This window comes from Ailuropoda melanoleuca, chromosome 14 (assembly GCF_002007445.2).
Source record: "Ailuropoda melanoleuca isolate Jingjing chromosome 14, ASM200744v2, whole genome shotgun sequence".
NCBI classification, from domain to species: domain Eukaryota; kingdom Metazoa; phylum Chordata; class Mammalia; order Carnivora; family Ursidae; genus Ailuropoda; species Ailuropoda melanoleuca.
This window is the reverse complement of record NC_048231.1, coordinates 8,536,476-8,554,489: the sequence shown is the minus strand read 5'-3', so window position 1 is coordinate 8,554,489 and position 18,014 is coordinate 8,536,476. Positions and strand designations below refer to the sequence as shown.

At 33.3% G+C, this 18,014-nt stretch overlaps 1 protein-coding gene across 14 annotated transcripts in view; it reads right to left on the bottom strand.

Annotated features, from left to right (window-relative positions):
* Nucleotides 1–18,014, bottom strand: part of GPHN (gephyrin) — a 609,565-nt gene that overhangs the window by 468,997 nt on the left and 122,554 nt on the right. For all 14 annotated transcript variants that reach the window (XR_004620093.1, XM_034642048.1, XM_034642043.1 and 11 more), the window contains exon 2: nucleotides 10,534–10,612. Coding sequence is in view for 13 of the 14 variants with exons in the window: in XM_034642048.1 (XP_034497939.1) it covers nucleotides 10,534–10,612 (79 nt within the window). In the remaining variant the exon portion in view is untranslated. The remainder of the gene's footprint in view (nucleotides 1–10,533; nucleotides 10,613–18,014) is intronic.

The window sequence follows — 18,014 nt, the reverse complement described above, 5'->3', positions numbered from 1 at the left end:
GGACCCAAATAAATAAAATCATGAATGAAGGAGGAGAAATCACAACCAACACCGAAGAAACACAAAAAATTATAAGAACATATTATGCACAAATATATGATAACAAATTAAGGAATCTGGAAGAAATGGATGCATTCCTAGAGACATACAAACTAGCAAAACTGAACCAGGAAGAAATAGAGAACCTGAACCAACCCATAACCAGCAAAGAAATTGAAGCAGTAATTGAAAAATCTCCCAATAAGCAAGAGCCCAGGGCAAGGTGGCTTCCCAGGGGAATTCTAGCAAACATTTAAAGAAGAATTAATACCTATTCTTCTGAAGGTGTTTCAGAAAATCGAAATGGAAGGAAAATTTCCAAACTCTTTCTATGAGGCCAGAATTACCTTGATCCCAAAACCAGACAAAGACCCCACAAAAAAGAATTACAGACCAATATCCCTGATGAAGATGGATGTAAAAATTCTCACCAAGATACTAACCAATAGGATCCAACACTACATTAAAAGGATTATTCACCACGACCAGGTGGGATTTATTCCTGGGTTACAAGGTTTGCTTAACATCTACAAATTATAATCAGTGTGATACACTACATAGATAAAAGGACAGGAACCATATGATCCTCTCAACAGATGCAGAAAAAGATTTGATAAAGTACGGGATCCTTTCTTGATTAAAATTCTTCACAATGAAGGGATAGAGGGCACATACCTCAATATAAAAGCCATCTATGAAAAACCCACAGAAATATCATTCTCAATGGGGAAAAACTGACAGCTTGTCTCCTAGGGTTAGGAACACAACAGGGATATCCACTATCACTACCGCTGTTCAACATACTACTAGAAATCCTAGCATCAGCAATCAGACAACAAAAAGAACTAGAAGGCATCCAAATCAGCAAGAAGTCAGACTCCCACTTTTTGCAAATGACATGATACTTTATGTGGAAAACCCAAAAGACTTCACCCCAAAATTCCTAGAACTCATACAGGAATTCAGCAACGTGGCAGGATATAAAATCAATGCACAGAAATCAGTTGCATTTCTATACACTAAAAATGAGACAGAAGAAAGAGAAATTAAGGAGTTGATCCCATTTACAACTGCACCCAAAACCATAAGATACCTAGGAATAAATCTAACCAAAGAGGCAAAGGATCTGGAATCAGAAAACTAGAGAATACTCATGAAAGAAATTGAGGAAGACACAAAGAAATGAAAAAATTGTTCCATACTTACGGATTGGAAGAACAAATATCGTGAAAATGTCTATGCTACCTAGAGCAATCTACACATTCAATGCAATCCCTATCAAAATACCATCAAGTTTTTTCACAGACCTGGAACAAATAATCCTAAAATTTATATGGAACCAGAGAAGACCCCAAATAGCCAAGAGAATGTTGAAAAAGAAGGCCAGTGATGGGTATTAAGGAGGGTATGTATTGCATGGAGAACTGGGTGTTATACACAAATAATGAATCATGGAACACTACATCAAAAACTAAGGATGTACTGTATGGTGACTAACATAACATAATAAAAAAATTATTATTAAAAAAAAGAAAGAAAACCAAAGCTGGTGGCATCACAAATCCAGACTTCAAGCTCTATTACAAAGCTGTTATCATCAAGACAGTATGATACTGGCACCAAAACAGATCCATAGATCAATGGAACAGAATAGAGAACCCAGAAATGGATCCTCAACTCTATGGTCAACTGATCTTCGACAAAGCAGAAAAGAATATCCACTGGAGGGGCGCCTGGGTGGCACAGCGGTTAAGCGTCTGCCTTCAGCTCAGGGCATGATCCCAGCGTTATGGGATCGAGCCCCACATCAGGCTCTTCCGCTATAAGCCTGCTTCTTCCTCTCCCACTCCCTGCTTGTGTTCCCTCTCTCCCTGGCTGTCTCTATCTCTGTCGAATAAATAAAAAATCTTTAAAAAAAAAAAAAAAAGAATATCCACTGGAAAAAAGACTGTCTCTCCAACAAATGCTGTTGGGAAAACTGGACAGTCACATGCAGAAGAATGAAACTCAAATGATTTCTTACACCATACACCAAAATAGACACAAAATAGATGAAAGACCTAAATGTGAGACAGGAATCCATCAAAAGCCTTGAGGAAAACACAGGCAGCAACTTCTTTGACCTCGGCCACAGTAACTTCTGGTTAGACATGTCTCCAAAGGCAAGGGAAACGGGCAAAAAATGAACTATTGGGACTTCTTCAAGATAAAAAACTTTTGCACAGCGAAAGAAACAGTCAACAAAACCAAAAGACAACCAACAGAATGGGAGAAGATATTTGCAAATGACATATCAGATAAAGGGCTCATATCCAAAAATCTATAAAGAACTTATCAAACTCAACACCCAAAGAACAAAATAATCCAATCAAGAAATGGGCAGAAGACACGAACAGACATTTCTCCAAAGACAACATCCAAATGGCCAACAGACACATGAAAAAATGTTCAACATCACTCAGCATCAGGGAAATGCAAATTAAAACCACAATGAGATACCACATCACACCTCTCAGAATGGTTAAAATTAACAAGTCAGGAAACAACAGATGTTGGTGAGGATGTGGAGAAAGGGGAACCCTCTAACCCTGTTGGTGGGAATGCAAGCTGGTGCAGCCACCCTGAAAAATAGCACGAAGGTGCTCAAAAAGTTGAAAATGGAACTACCCTATGACCCAGCAATTGCACTACCAGGTATTTACCCCAAAGATACAAACGTAGTGATCTGAAGGGGCACCTACACCCCAATGTTTATAGCAGCAATGTCCACAGTAGCCAAACTATGGAAAGAGCCCAGATGTCCATCGACAGATGAATGGATAAAGATGTGATATATATATAGTGTGTGTGTATACACACAGAGAATGAAATATTATGCAGCCATCAAGAAATGAAATCTTGCCATTTGCAATGTCATGGGTGGAACTAGAGGGCAGTATGCTAAGTGAAATAAGTCAATCAGAGAAAGACAATTATCATATGCTCTCAGTGATATATGGAATCTGAGAAACAAGGTGGAGGACCATAGGGGAAAAGAGGAAAAAATGAAACAAGACAGAACCAGAGAGGGAGACAAACCATAAGAGACTCTTAATCTTAGGAAACAAACTAAGGGTTGCTGGAGAGGAGGAGGATGGAGGGATGGGGTAACTCACTGATGGACATTGGGTAGGGTAAGTGTTGAAATGAGCACTGGGTATTATATATAAGACTGATGAATCACAGACCTGAACCCCTGAAACAAATAATACATTATGTTAATAAAATAAATAAAATTACTATTGATATACTACCAATATCTAATTGAGATACTTTGTGCAGGCAAGCAAAATGTTCTATTTTTAAAAATTAACAACTTTAAATTAACAACTGAAAATCAATACAGTAGACCTCTCTTAGGTTAACTACTCTCTTTTTCTGAGACTACTCCCTCTCTAATTTAATTAGAGTATCCTACCATTCTAGCCACAGTTATCTGTTCCATAATTGATCAACCAAGATAAACTGCCACAGTGATTGGCTGATGTCACATGACAAAATAAACCAGATTAACAAAAATCAGAACTCTTACATGGGATTTTACATTTCAGAACTGGAAGTGAAGAGAAATCATGGAGCTAGAAGAAAGGAAATTAGAATAAGTTAGCATCCATCTTCCTGGTTTCATGGAGAACTGACTGCCATTAGTGAGACTAAAGCCAAGAAAGACCAAAAGATATGATGGCAAAGGGTGACAAACAAACTCAATTGCACAAACTCCCTAAATCTATTATTTGGGGTTTTCATACCTGACCTGTTTTTTAAGCTTTCCTGATTCCACGAGAAGTACATAGTTACATAAGCATATCAAGTCCAATTTTGTTTTTTAAGTTAGTTTGACTTAGGTTTCTGTACAATGAAAATAAAAGAATCCACTAAGTAAAATGATACATTACTTATTTCATTTTAAAATTCTAATACTGGGGGCACCTGGGTGGCTCAGCTGGTTAAGTGTCCAACTCTTGATTTCAGCTCAGGTCATGATCTCAGAGTTATGAGACAGAGACCCACATTGGGCTCCATGCTCAGTGTGGCGTCTGCTTGAAATTCTCTCTCTCCCTCTCCCTCAGTCCCTCCTCTTGCTCAGTCTCTCACTCTCTATAAAAATAAATGAATAAATAAATAAGTGAAATCTTAAAAAAATTCTAATACTGTACTGGTCATCTATATGCCTCAGGTGGCCAATTCAAATATTGTCCATCTTCAATCATATGGCCCTTGACTATAAGAATAACGTCCGTTAAACCTAATCTGAAGAACTTAATACAAGCATCTAGTAGTACTTTTTGATTAATAAATTCTAAAATGAATGAACCCACAAAAAAATTAAACATACATTCTCAGGAATGTATGGAATGGGAGCAATGAGGGGAAGTCTTCAAAAAGCAAAGTAAAAATCCAAAGTCTTTGGATTTGCAGTTCTGACACAGAACATAATACTATAATATTATCCTACAAGCCTAGATTAATCTGTACTGTCCCAATATATAATTTACAGACTAATAAATATATAAACCAAAAAAGAATCTGATTAAAAATGATAATAACTTATATTTAGAGATAAATTACAAATATAATTTTGGTAGTTGTGTTAGATTTAGCAGAAGTATTGGAAGCAGAGCAAAATGAATGATCAATAATGTTTAATAGGCTGCCATTAAAAAAATGCATTTTCACATTAAGTGAATTTATCTTCAGAGATACAAAGAATAACAATATAAAAATCCTTGTATTTTGTTTAATAAACATTACAGGTCTCAGAGATACTCTAAGACTGAAATTTAATAAATAGACCATAAAAAACATTAACTAAATTCATCTACCTGAACATGCAGTATGAGAATGTATAGCTCTATGGAAAATAACCACTTCAAAAACCACTGTTTATCCTCTGCTGACTGGCATTTTTAAGAAATTCAATTCACCATAGCAACCTGTCTTAACACCAGCAGATAAGTACAGGCTATATTTAGATATGATTGCTATCCAGACGGCAATCCTGTCTTTTCTTCACATTTAATGCCATGATCCAGAGAACCAAAATATCATCAATCAGACTGTAGTGTGAAGTCAAGTATATTCAGGGGAATACAGCTATGTTTCAGAACCATGAAAAGAAGTTTCCACCAAAAATATTAAGATTTGTAAAGAAGTACATTAAGGTAAATAAGATTTTCATGTCTAAGGAATTTATAATCAGACACAAATATTTTGTTCAACTGAATCTATGAAATCCTGTTATTAAGCACTAATCATCTATAATATCAAAATACATTTCAACTAGCATATTGTTATTATTTTTTAATTTCTATGCTGCATTTCCAATGTGGCATTATCTAACTAAAAAAGTAATTTTTTTTTTTTACACAAAAGCAATTCTTTACAGATAAGGTATAATAAGAACTGTAGTAATACAAGGCAAGTAATACAATATAAGGGAAATGAATTGATTAAAATGCTACTAGTACAAAATTACTATGGACATATTTATGATTCATAATCTTCATAATGATAATGAAATGAAATAAGTAACAGTTTTATACAGTTTACTGTACAATATGCCAAAGTTCATAACAGTCAGACATTTTTCTTTATTCTCTAGATGAGTTGCAATGAAATCATTAAAAAGACAAAATGTAAAGAAGTGAAGTTCAGTTAAAAATACTAAGAACATATCATGTCACACCCATTAGAATGGTACTATCAACAACAACAAAAACCACAAACAGAAAATAAGGAGTATTGGCGAGGAAGTTGAGTAATTGGAACCCTTGTACACTGTTGGTGGGAATATAAAATGGTGCAGTCACTATGGAAAAAAAAAAGTATGGCAGTTCTTCAAAAATTAAAATTGAATTACCATATGATACAGCAATTCTGCTCCTGTATATACAACCAAAAGAACTGAAAGCAGGGTCTCAGAGATACTTGCACATCCTTGTTCATAGCAGTATTATTCACAATAGACAAAAGCTAGAAGCAATCCTGTGTCCACTAATGGATGAACAGATAAACAAAATGTGGTGTACATACATCCAATTGAATATTATTGAGCCTTAAAAAGGAAATTCTTATACATGATACAACATGTGAGAGTTCCCTTGGGACTATTATGCTAAGTGAAATAAACCAGTCACAAAAAGACAAATATTGCCTGATTCTACTTTTGTTGAGATTTCTACAGAAGTCAAAAGCATAGAAACAGAAAGTACAACAGTAGTTGCCAAAGGCTAGAGGAAGGATGGGGAGTTATTGTTTAATGGGTAAATAGCGTAGCAGTTCTTTAAGATGAAAAACTTCTAGGGATTGATTGCACAACAGTGTGTACATACTCAATATTACTGAATTGTACACTTAAAACTGGTTGAGATGGTAAATTTTATGTTATTTTTATGACAATTAAAAGAAATACCGAGAAAACTGAGAAGAAAAAGTATTTCTTGATCCATAACATAATTTATCCAGAATTCAGAATTAAGATCTATTTCACTGAAGCATCCTTTTCTATAAATCACAAGAAGTTATGAATTGGTAATATCTTTTCAAAATCTGGATATCACTGAAACAATTGAAAATATACTGAGTACCATAAAGGGGGGAAAAAAGACTGACATATTTGTCATGTTGTGCAAAATTCTCAAAGAATATAAACTTTCCCTGTTTGACTATAATGAAAATTACTAGTATACTGCATTATAAATTACATTTCTAATGTCAAGAGAAATCCTATTCGCTATGAATTAAACTACTCTTCCTATAACTGACTTACATAGCACATATCTACGACGGTCCTAAACTTTTAAGGGCTTCTGAAAATTAAACAAGACACACCCACCTATACCACACACATCGTCGGCATCAACACAATGAACAGAATAAACAGGCGTTCAACTCCGTTAGCCCTTTTCATTCTTGTTATTTTTCTTCTTTTGATTCTTAAACAGCTTTAATAAATTTCCAATTATTTCTAATTATAATTTCTATAAATGTTTCTGAGTTCAAATAATTATTTGTGTTAAATAATGTATAAGTAAGCAATAAGAAATCTAAAGTATAAATACGGTAATATGTTTTATTTTTCATCTCCAGCACACAGTCAATGGGGATTTAAAAGTATTTTTGAGAATTACCTCTACAAAGGACACAACTAAATATAACTTAAAGAATGTGATATACGGTATTTCATTTGCATGTAGTAAGTCAATTCTCTAGCATAAGTTAACAAGTAGCAGCATAAATGATTTTTTATAACTTAAATAGCATGCATCACTTAACTTAAAGAGAAAAAAATTAATTATATCATGCTAAGAATAACTTCCTATATGAATGAAAAGCATATATCACATTGGATGTGTTTCAAATATGGTGAAACATCAAGTTAAATTTGACAATGCTTTTCAATGTGCCATTGAGAAACCACAAGTAAAACGAGGTCCTACAACACAATGGAACAAATTATACACACAGCAGAGGAAATCCACCTTAAAATACTTAAAATCATAAACATAAGATGAGCTTTTAAAACAGATAAAACTGTTCATTTTGAAATTTAACACACAAGCAAATTACTAATTCAAACAAATCCTTCACACATTCATCAGCAAGAAATGAATGTCAAGATCCTCCACTTGGTCTTACACTTAACACATACAGGATTGTGACAAACAAAATTCTTCTCAGAATAACTACCAAAGAAGAGAGTTTCTCAAGTATCCCCTTTACCTCAATCTTCCCACAAGTCACATTCTGTTCTCATTATTGAAACAGCTCAAAAGTTAGTAGTAAGGCCAGAACATCTTTCTTAGGGATTCACAACTTTCTCATCTTTTTCTTTCATGGCATCCCTCCACCATGTTCTTATAACATAGGTCACTCAGTTCATTCAAGCTGAATAATTAGTTTTACCATACAATGGAAGCAAAATCTTGGGGAATGTAGTATACATAGTCTAGACAAATGACAGAGGGCCTATCACATTATTCCATTAGCTTGACACAGATTTAAAAGTATCAGTTAGTCACCTTTTTGTCTGCCTTTTCATTCTCCTCTGAGGCAATAAACCCTTAAAACTTCGTTCATTTATAGACACATACTCACACAGATGTACATACCACACCTGATTTGATTTTTTTTTTACTTTGCCCACAGAAATTCCATACATGCTCATTTATCCAACTATAACATAATATATACTGCTCCAAGCATCAATATTGACCAGACAGCCTGGCTTCTCTTCAGCTTATTTTTTCCTTCTCTCTTTATCCTGTCTTTTGAATAGCCTTAGCGATTATAATACTTAATTTTTCTTTACACATCAACTCCTTTCATCATTAGCAGCTGAGGAATCTGGAGTACTTATCAAATGCCAGTGATTCTTTTAAGCAGGAGATTTTTTAGTGTAAAGAAATTATTTCTGACGTATTTTCAACTCAATGTTGCAACATAAACAATTCAACTCCATATAGAACCATGGGTATACATGAATCAATGAACAAATAGTAAAGATTTTTGTCAGGAGTTTGGGACAGAAGAGAGGTAAATAAATAGCTTTATGAAAAAAACTCCATACCCATGAGGTATGTACTAAGTGAACATTGTTATAGGATAATAACTCAGGATAAAATATTTCCCATAACAACTGAAAAAAAATATTAATTTCTATGCTAGGCATTTCCTTCCATTAAGAATTTTGCTAAGGAAGAAATATATTGCTAAAATAAGAATTAGAGTCGCTAATAGTACATTTTGACGATTCTTAATAAAAAAAAGTTCTTTCCAAGTAGCAAAGGCAAAAACGAATCTCTCACTAAATTCTTACATTCAAGACTAACGCCTAGAGACTACTGCCAAGTTAAGAGAAAGATGCTAAAGATATCTGCTATTTCAAAACAGAGACTCAGAATTATTTTCTACAACCCATACAGTGGTGAACTCAGATAAATTTCTCTTAGAATACTAAGATTAAATTTAAAATTTAGTGCTAGGTTGCATGATGAATATCTACATTCTGGGAAGAAGTACCAAAATCTCTCAAAACACTATAACTCATTGCTATAATAAATTATTCAAGTATAATTCTCCACAGCTTTTATATCATTACTATCTAGATGAGCACATATTTTCCACAAAGACTACAGAATACAGATAAATAGTACTGTTGTGACCAAAAATATACCTTCAAATAAGACAATAATGGAATAATTTATGTTATTCATTCAAATGGATGAAATCTTTCAAAAACGATGATAAAGTTTCCTCTTACATCTACAAGGAAAACAGAATTCTTCATGCAAATAAATTACTTGTCACTAATTTACTGGGAATATTTACATCAAGTTAAAGAATAGTTATATTTTTGATTAAATTATTTATAGGACTGAAAGGACAACTGTCAATTTTCAGTAGAATAAAGATCATGGAGAAAGAATATTGAAAAGAGAAACAGATTAATAGAAAAAATTGAGAGAACTGAGTCTAGAAGTTCTTTTCTAAATTCATTACGTTATAAACTTTAAGAATCAGTCATTTTCAAGATTCTGTGTCTTGTGACTATATTTTTTTTAAATGACTGGGAAATCATTAAAGAATCAATATCCTTCAGATTCAACACATACTTGTATTTTATTCCTCGCAAAATACTCAATGAATTGCTGGTAAAACTTGTGGGAGTGTATGTTACATATCATGTGAAAGATTGATTTCCTATTATATCTTACTGAATGCATTATATACATCATTAAAGAAAGCACCTGCCAATACTCAATCTTCTTTTCTCTGCTGCCTAAAGCTTAGCTAGTCTTGATTTTTTTTTTTTTAATAAAGGTGATCTTACCAGGAGGGTATGTTCATACAGAAGATAGGACACATAATTTACAGTAAATATAAAATTGTAAAAAATTAATTCATAAAATAAAAATAGAAAGTGACATCAGTAAGAACATTAAATACTGAAACCTATAAAACTATTCAAAAATTTTTCCTTATACAGCTTTCTAATGCAAAATATTAAATTTATTCTAAATATTCAAGTATATTATAAATAATTATTTTATATTTATAATTGTACTTATAAATAAGTATTATAAATTAACAAAAAGCTTAAAATTGATGTGAGCGAATTTAATCGCACCTTTCCCAGCAAATGAATTACTCATCATCTTCCCTACCCAGTATTTACTGCCACATTGGCAAGATATCATCAACCATTAGTAAAGACTCCTTGAAAGTTGATCATTAGTCATAATGCTATCTCTTCTTCTAGTATCTCTTCCATTTCTAAAAAGAAACTATATCTTCACTTCTATTGAAACTGTTGGATATCCTTCACTATATGTAACACAAATTGTCAGAAAAGAAAAACTTAACATTAAATTAGTTCTCAGTTACAAGTCTTGAAAAAGTCACACTAACTATAAAGTTTTAAATTATGCTTAGTACGGAAAATCAAATACTCACAAAGAAGGATCTTGTACGAGATCTTTGAGATTTATTCCACTGCGATCTTCTGCAAGATTCCTGAAGCAACTATCACTCACTAAACAGGAAAGGGAGAGAGAAAAAGTAAATCAATTTTTGCTTACATTTTATTTCAATTACTACTGACAAAATGGAATTTTAAATTAAAACTGGCTCTCTGGATAGGATTTTTCCAAAGATCAATGTTAATCAATTTCTGGGCCTAATAGATTTAGCAATAATATTAATATTCAATAACAAGCCAATAATATAATCATACAAGCTTTATATAAATACAACATATAAAAGGCTAAACACATGGGTCTAAATTTTGTTCTTACTTTTATAAGACTAAATTACCAGCACATAGTGGCAAGTCACTGCTTCCACAGCTATAAAAAAAAAAAACGATAAGTTGTCCCCCCAAATTATATTTTTAAAGATATTAGACAACAATGTGAACTAGTAAGAATAAACTAGGAGAAAAGTGATGTCTCTTCTTAGGTAAGCTGAGCCTCCTATTGTTTTAATTTTTCGGAGAATTTGCCACTTACAAGCTAAGAGTCAGAAAGAGGGACACTACTAGAGAAAAGAAAAACTGGCAGAGTTCTTGATGGTTCGTAGATTGGCATGACAGACTGAAATCCAATGGAACCCTAAGAAATCCTATGAAAACCATTTTCTGCTGGAAAATTTGCTGAGAGTTAGACAGCATAAGAGGATTTGGAACGAGAAAGAAGAAAATGGGCCATAGGGCAAAAAATGTTTTCTGTAGTGCTATGGTGATTGGGAGTCAAAATCACACTACAATAGGCAGAGTCGACCACTTTCAGGGTAGATTTCAGATCCCCCCTAAAAAAAAATTGCTCTCAACCAAAAGCAAGGGGGGGGCACAGGAGGGGTGTGTAAAAGGGGGCAGAACTCAAAAGACATACTAAAACTTCTCACAATTTCACAGTACATAAGAACAAAGTCACATCAGAAATATCTGCAACACAAGTTTTACCCATAAAGACATTTAAGACCAGAGGTAGACTAAGTATATATAAAGCTTTCACTCTAACTACCCAGCTTAATTTGAAGTTGAGTTAAAGTGATTGGCACTTAACACTTAATAACATTTATATCAATTTCTTTGACCCTATAATAAACAGTATTTGGTGTACAACAAAAATTACTACAATGTATGGAAAATGATCCAAAATGTGACCAATAACCAAGAGAAAAATTACTTATTATATATATATAAATACACACACACACACACACACACACACATATACATAGATGATAGACAGACAGACAGATAGATACTGACCCACAGATGATACAGAATCGGAAGACAAGGACTTCAAGAAAACTTATTTTCAAAAAACTTACTTAACATAAGTTGAAGATACAGAAAAATGTTCACAGTAGATGAAAGAAGGAATAATTTTAGCAAAGAATTAAAATCTATGAAAAAGAATCAAATAGTAATTTTAGAATTGAAAAATACAGTATCTGAAATTAAGAAATCAGTGGATGAGTTTTATAGCTGACTCAACACAAAAAAAAAACCACAGGATTTGTGAACTTGACGAGATCAGCCAAAAATATCCAAACTGAAGCAAAGAGGAAAAAAACACAAGTGAAAAGAACACAGCAAAAGAAACATGGGAATCAAACAGCTCAATGTAACTGTAGTTGAGGGGCAAAAGCAGTATTTTCAGAACAGCTGAGAATATTCCAAAACGGATTCAAGACACTAATTCACTCACTTGGGGAGTATAACCAACCCCACACTGGAAAAAGTAAAATAAAAGGACACTAGCAGCCAAACTGCTGAAGATAAAAGATGATAAGAAAATCTTAAAAACAACCAGAAAGAGAAAAAGAACACATCATCTTCAAAGGAAAAACAGTAAAAATTAAAGCTGACTATTCCACATAAACTATGAAATCCAGAAGACAATGGAAAGCTTTGATTAATATGCAGTGGGAAAACTGGAAATATAGAAGTCTAGACGTTGATAAAATATCCATCCCAAAATTAAAGGTAAAATAAAACTTTACTTATATAGTATTTTTGTATTTTGTATTTACTTATATAGAATTTTGTGTTTGTATTGACAAAATTTAACAATTTTATTCTATGTATCTTAAAGAGTCATTTCTAACCTACATCTGGAGCAAGAAGAATATGACATTCGCCTTATTCCTTTCAAAGATCCATTACTTAATATTTTATTTGGATTTTATATTCCCTTTTTTTATAGAGGCCCTCAAAATTATAAATCTGGATCTCTCTCTGAAATAAACAATACACATAAACAATGATGCTATAAAAACATCTGAAGTTGAAAAAACACCTATTTTTTTTCAATGAGGGGAGTAATTTTGATTAATGTAACATTTTCATTCCATATTTAGCAGACACTCAACTCAACCTATTGATATGACAAATTTCCTGCTTTTCATAATTTTAATGCTCTTTATTACAAAACTTCCTGAGTAGGGCCAAAAGGAAAAAAATAAAATGTTGGCACACCGTAAGAAAAGTTGGGTTCCTGCTGAGCTGAACTAAAATTGAAGCTATAATATATCATAAAATTTGTTCTTAAAAGTTTCTTGCCCAATTTGGCAAATATGAGAGCTTAGTTATAAACTTCAAGAGCCTGAAAAGTTTTGCAGGCTTAATTAAAATGGAATAAATCTTTGCTCCTTTAAAGGCTTGCTAGTCAGCTATCTGTGAAATGAGTTTTGCTAAAGAAGGCACTTTTCTAAAATTCATGTTCCATCCAAATTTTAAGTTAAAAACAAAGCAAGAAATCGAAAATAGTCTCTTAACAAAAATTCTAAGACTTTAGCTGCCTAATAATATATATTATACTTAAAGCTTTATTCCCCACCAACACAACAAATTTTCTTTTTGAATTATAAATAAGAATATGGCACTTTTAAGAAGTAAACATAATCATTTTTTTGTATGTAAACACATTAAAATCAATCAGTTTAGGTCACCATATTTTACTGTTTTTTTTTTTATCCCCCAGTATATGATGACTACAAGAACTGTTATGCTCTTCACTGCTCTGAAAAAGTCGTCAACAAATCATCACAAAAATCAGATAAAAAGTGAGAAATTACAATGGAAATTGTAGTCAAACTTTATGGTATTAACATGAAAATTATAAACTTTACTTCAGTCTGTTTTATATTGATAGAATAATGAACTTGGAAGGATAGAAAGAAAATTAGAAATATTAGTAAACTGAACTCTTCACCAGAGTTCCTATCCAATCATATGCATTTTTCCCTGTAAATGTTCACCACTTGGATCTATAATCAAGACAATAATTGAAATTCATTATATGTTAAGCATTTCATATTTATTATCTCACTTAATCTTATCATCCAACGATAAGCCTATCTATATCACCATTTTACAGATGAAGATTCTAATGCATGGGGAGATTAACCATCCTGCTATGGATCATACAGCTAATAAATAGCAATACTGGAAAAACCTAAATGCTCTAACTCCAGAGGTTATACCCTTAACCAATATACACTATAGAGACCATAATTCTCATCAATCACTCATATATTCTGAACTTTCCTACATTTCCATAACTTCAAAACACATAAAAGTTATACAATTAAAATTCATTACAAGACAGTAAATTCCAACTCAAAGCATTATTAAAGGATTGCAGTTTTTAAAGTGGAATGAAACATTATGGATCTTCTAGTTAACTGTGCTTAATATCTCATGGATTCTATGAAGGTGTCTCAGAGCAATGACATTCCCTTTCAGCTAAAGAGATCTGTTTTTGCTTATATATTAGATCGCTTTAAAATTATATTTGCAAAAATTTTGTTAAAGAAATTTTTATAGAAGCTGAAACACACATACATACACACACCTCAAAATAGTATTAATTCCACTCATCATTATTTTATAGATGAAAATCACATTTTGCCTATGGTCAGCAAAAGTCAGCAAACTCAGTATATACATAGAAATATTTGTAAAATGATCCATAATAGGGTTCTTAGCTAATCCTAAACACCTATTTTTGGTATATAGTCATCTTTTTTACTGGTCTACAATCAAAGTAACAGCTGACCTTGATTATTTGCTAACACTTTATCTTCATTTTCCCACTTACAAGCATTATGTACAATCAATATGAACTTTGATAAAATCGTTACGCTGTATATTCTAAGTTCTACTATTACAGATTATTCAATCTGATTATTAGGAACTATAATATGAAAGACCTAGCCAACTCTTTCTTTTAGGCTGACATTTATATTCTATCTTGCTCTGGTCAGGAAGGATTTTCCCATAACAAAAAACTGCTATCCTCAAAAATTCATGTTTAATATATACCATGCTAGGAATTCAGTATTTAACTTATTATATTATCCATGTTTATGAACACGAAAATAAGGCACCATTGAAAAATTGCCAGGGTAACAGTAAAAATAGATCCAATTTAAAATTCATTCATTCGGTAGTTTCAAAATACCCAGTGAAATAAAATCCCAAAGAAAGGATCCTGTGAAAACAACTGATAATTAAAATTGAATGTCAGTTTATACAATCTAGAGATTCCAATTAATTTATCCAAGTTAGACTGAACAAATAAAACAATAGTTCACAATCACAGAATCACAGAAAAAGATAAAAATACTGATACAAGTGTTTCAAAAATACAAGTGTTTCAAAAATACAAATCTGAATATCAAAAAGTTAAGACCAAGTTCTTAGAAACATTACCAATTTTTCTTTAAAATGTCCCCTTCTATGATCACAGTGTGGAAGTTAAATGTTTAATGGAAAAATATCAATATGCCAGTGACTCAATTCCAGTGACTCCATCAAATGTAATAACATTCACTTTATAGGGGTCCCAGAAGAAGAAGAAAGAGGAAAGGGGTCAGAACATGTATTTCTGAAACAGATATCTAAATGGAAGAGGGACAGAGATACCCCAACAAAATCAACCCAAGGAGGTCCCACGCCAAGACACACAGTGAGCAAAACGGAAAAAGTAGTGCTAAAGAAAAAAAACTTTTATTTAAATCAGCAAGACAAACGAAGACAGCTATGTGTAAGGGAAACCCCATAAGGCCATCAGCAGATTTTTCAGCAGAAACTTTCCAGGTCAGAAGAGGATGGCATGATATACAGAGACCGCTGAAAGGGAAAAATCTACCGCCAAGAATACTCTATCCAGCAAGGCTGTCATTCAGAATAAAAGGAGAGAGAAAGAGTTTCTCAGACAAACAAAGTCTAAAGGAGTTCATGACCACTAAGCCAGCCCCACAAGAAAAATTAAAGGGATTCCTTGAGTGGAAAGGAAAGACCATTAGAGTATGAAAATGAAAAACGAAAAAAAAAGGAAAAGCAGTAAAAATATGTATTTCTGTAACAGATTGGTCAAGGGATTCCACCCCCCACGCCCCTCCCCCAAAGAGGATGTAAAATATGACACCACACACCTAAAACATTGCGGGGGAGAGGAGTAAAGAAAGAGTTTGAATTTAAACGATCATCAATTTAATATAGACTGCCATATGCAGAAGATGTTCTGTACAAACCTAATGGTAACAAAAAATCAAACAGCACTAACGGATACGAAAAGAACAGAGAGAAAGGAATCCAAGTATATCACTAAAGAAAACCAGCAAACCATGAAAGAGAGAAAGAGAAGAAAGGATCAGAGAAAAAAACTACAAAAACCACTAAGAAACAAGTAACACATGGCAATAAGTACATACTTATCAGTAATTACTTTAAATGCAAATGGACTAAATACTCCAGTCAAAAGACATAGGGTGATGGAACGGATAGGGAAAAAAAAACAGCAACAACAACCAAGATCCATCTATACGCTGCCTACAAGGGACTCATTTCAGACCTAAAGACACCTGCAGGTTGAAAGCAAAGGGATGGAAAAACATTTATCATGCAAATGGATGTAAAAAGAAAGCCGAAGTAGCAGTGCTTATATTGGACAAAATGGACTTTATTTATTTATTTATTTATTTATTTATTTAAGATTTTATTTATATATTTGACAGAGAGATTGACAGCCAGCGAGAGAGGGAACACAAGCAGGGAGAGTGGGAGAGGAAGAAGCAGGCTCTCAGTGGAGCAGAGAACCCGATGGGGAGCTTGATCCCAGGACTCTAGGATCACGCCCTGGGCCGAAGGCAGATGCTTAACAACTGAGCCACCCAGGCGCCCCTCGGACAAAATGGACTTTAAAACAAACAGTGTAACAAGAGACAAAGAAGGATCCTATATAATAATAAAGGGGGCAATCCAACAAGACGATATAACAATTGTAATCATTTCTGCATCCAAAATGGGAGTACCCAAGTACATAAAACGGTTAATAACAAAACAACAAACTAATCGATAGTAATACGATAATAGTAGGGGACTTTAACACCCCACTTACATCCACGGACTGATAATCCAAACAGAGGACCAACAAGGAAGGAGTGGCTTTGAATGACACACTGGACCAGATGGATATAACAGATATATTCAGAACATTCCATCCTAAAACAGAATACACTTTCTTTTCAAGTGCACATGAAACATTCTCTGGAACAGATTACATCTTAGGCCACAAAACAATCTTCAACGAATTTGAAAAGACTGAAGTCGAGCCTTCCATCTTTTCTGGCTACGATTCTATAAACTAGAAATCAACAAGAAAAACTCTGGAAAGAGCACAAATACCTGGAGGCTAAATACCACGCTACTGAACAACTGAACGGGTCAACCAAGCAATCAAAGAAGAAATCAAAAAGTACATGGAGGGGCGCGTGGGTAGTGCAGTCGTTAAGCGTCTGCCTTCGGCTCTGGGTGTGATCCCAGCGTTCTNAAAAAAAAAAAAAAGTACATGGAAACAAACAAAAATGAAAACACAATGGTCCAAAACCTTTGAGATGCAGCCAAAGCGGTTCTAAGAGGGAAGTCTCTAGCAATAACAGGCCTACTCCAGGAAGCAAGAAAAATCTCAAATAAACAACCTAACCTTACATCTAGCAGAGCAAGAAAGAGAAAAACAAACAAAACCACTAAAGGGAAGAAAACAGTAAAGATTAGTGCAGAAATGAATGATATCGAAACTAAACAACAGAACAGATCATGATACCCAAAGCTAGTTCTTTGAAAAGATCGACATAATTGATAAACCTCTAGCCAGATTCATCAAGAAAAAAGAGAGAGAGAGAGGACCCGAATAAACAAAATCACAAACGAAAGAGGAGCAATTAACGACTGACACCACGGATATACAAAAGATTGTAAGAGAATATGATGACAAATTGTATGTTAACAAATTGGGCAACTAGAAGAAATGGATAAATTCCTAGAAGCATATAGCCTACCAAAATTGGAGCAGGAAGAAATAGAAAATTTGAACAGGCCGATTACCAGTAATGAATTGAATCAGTAGTCAAAAAACTCCCAA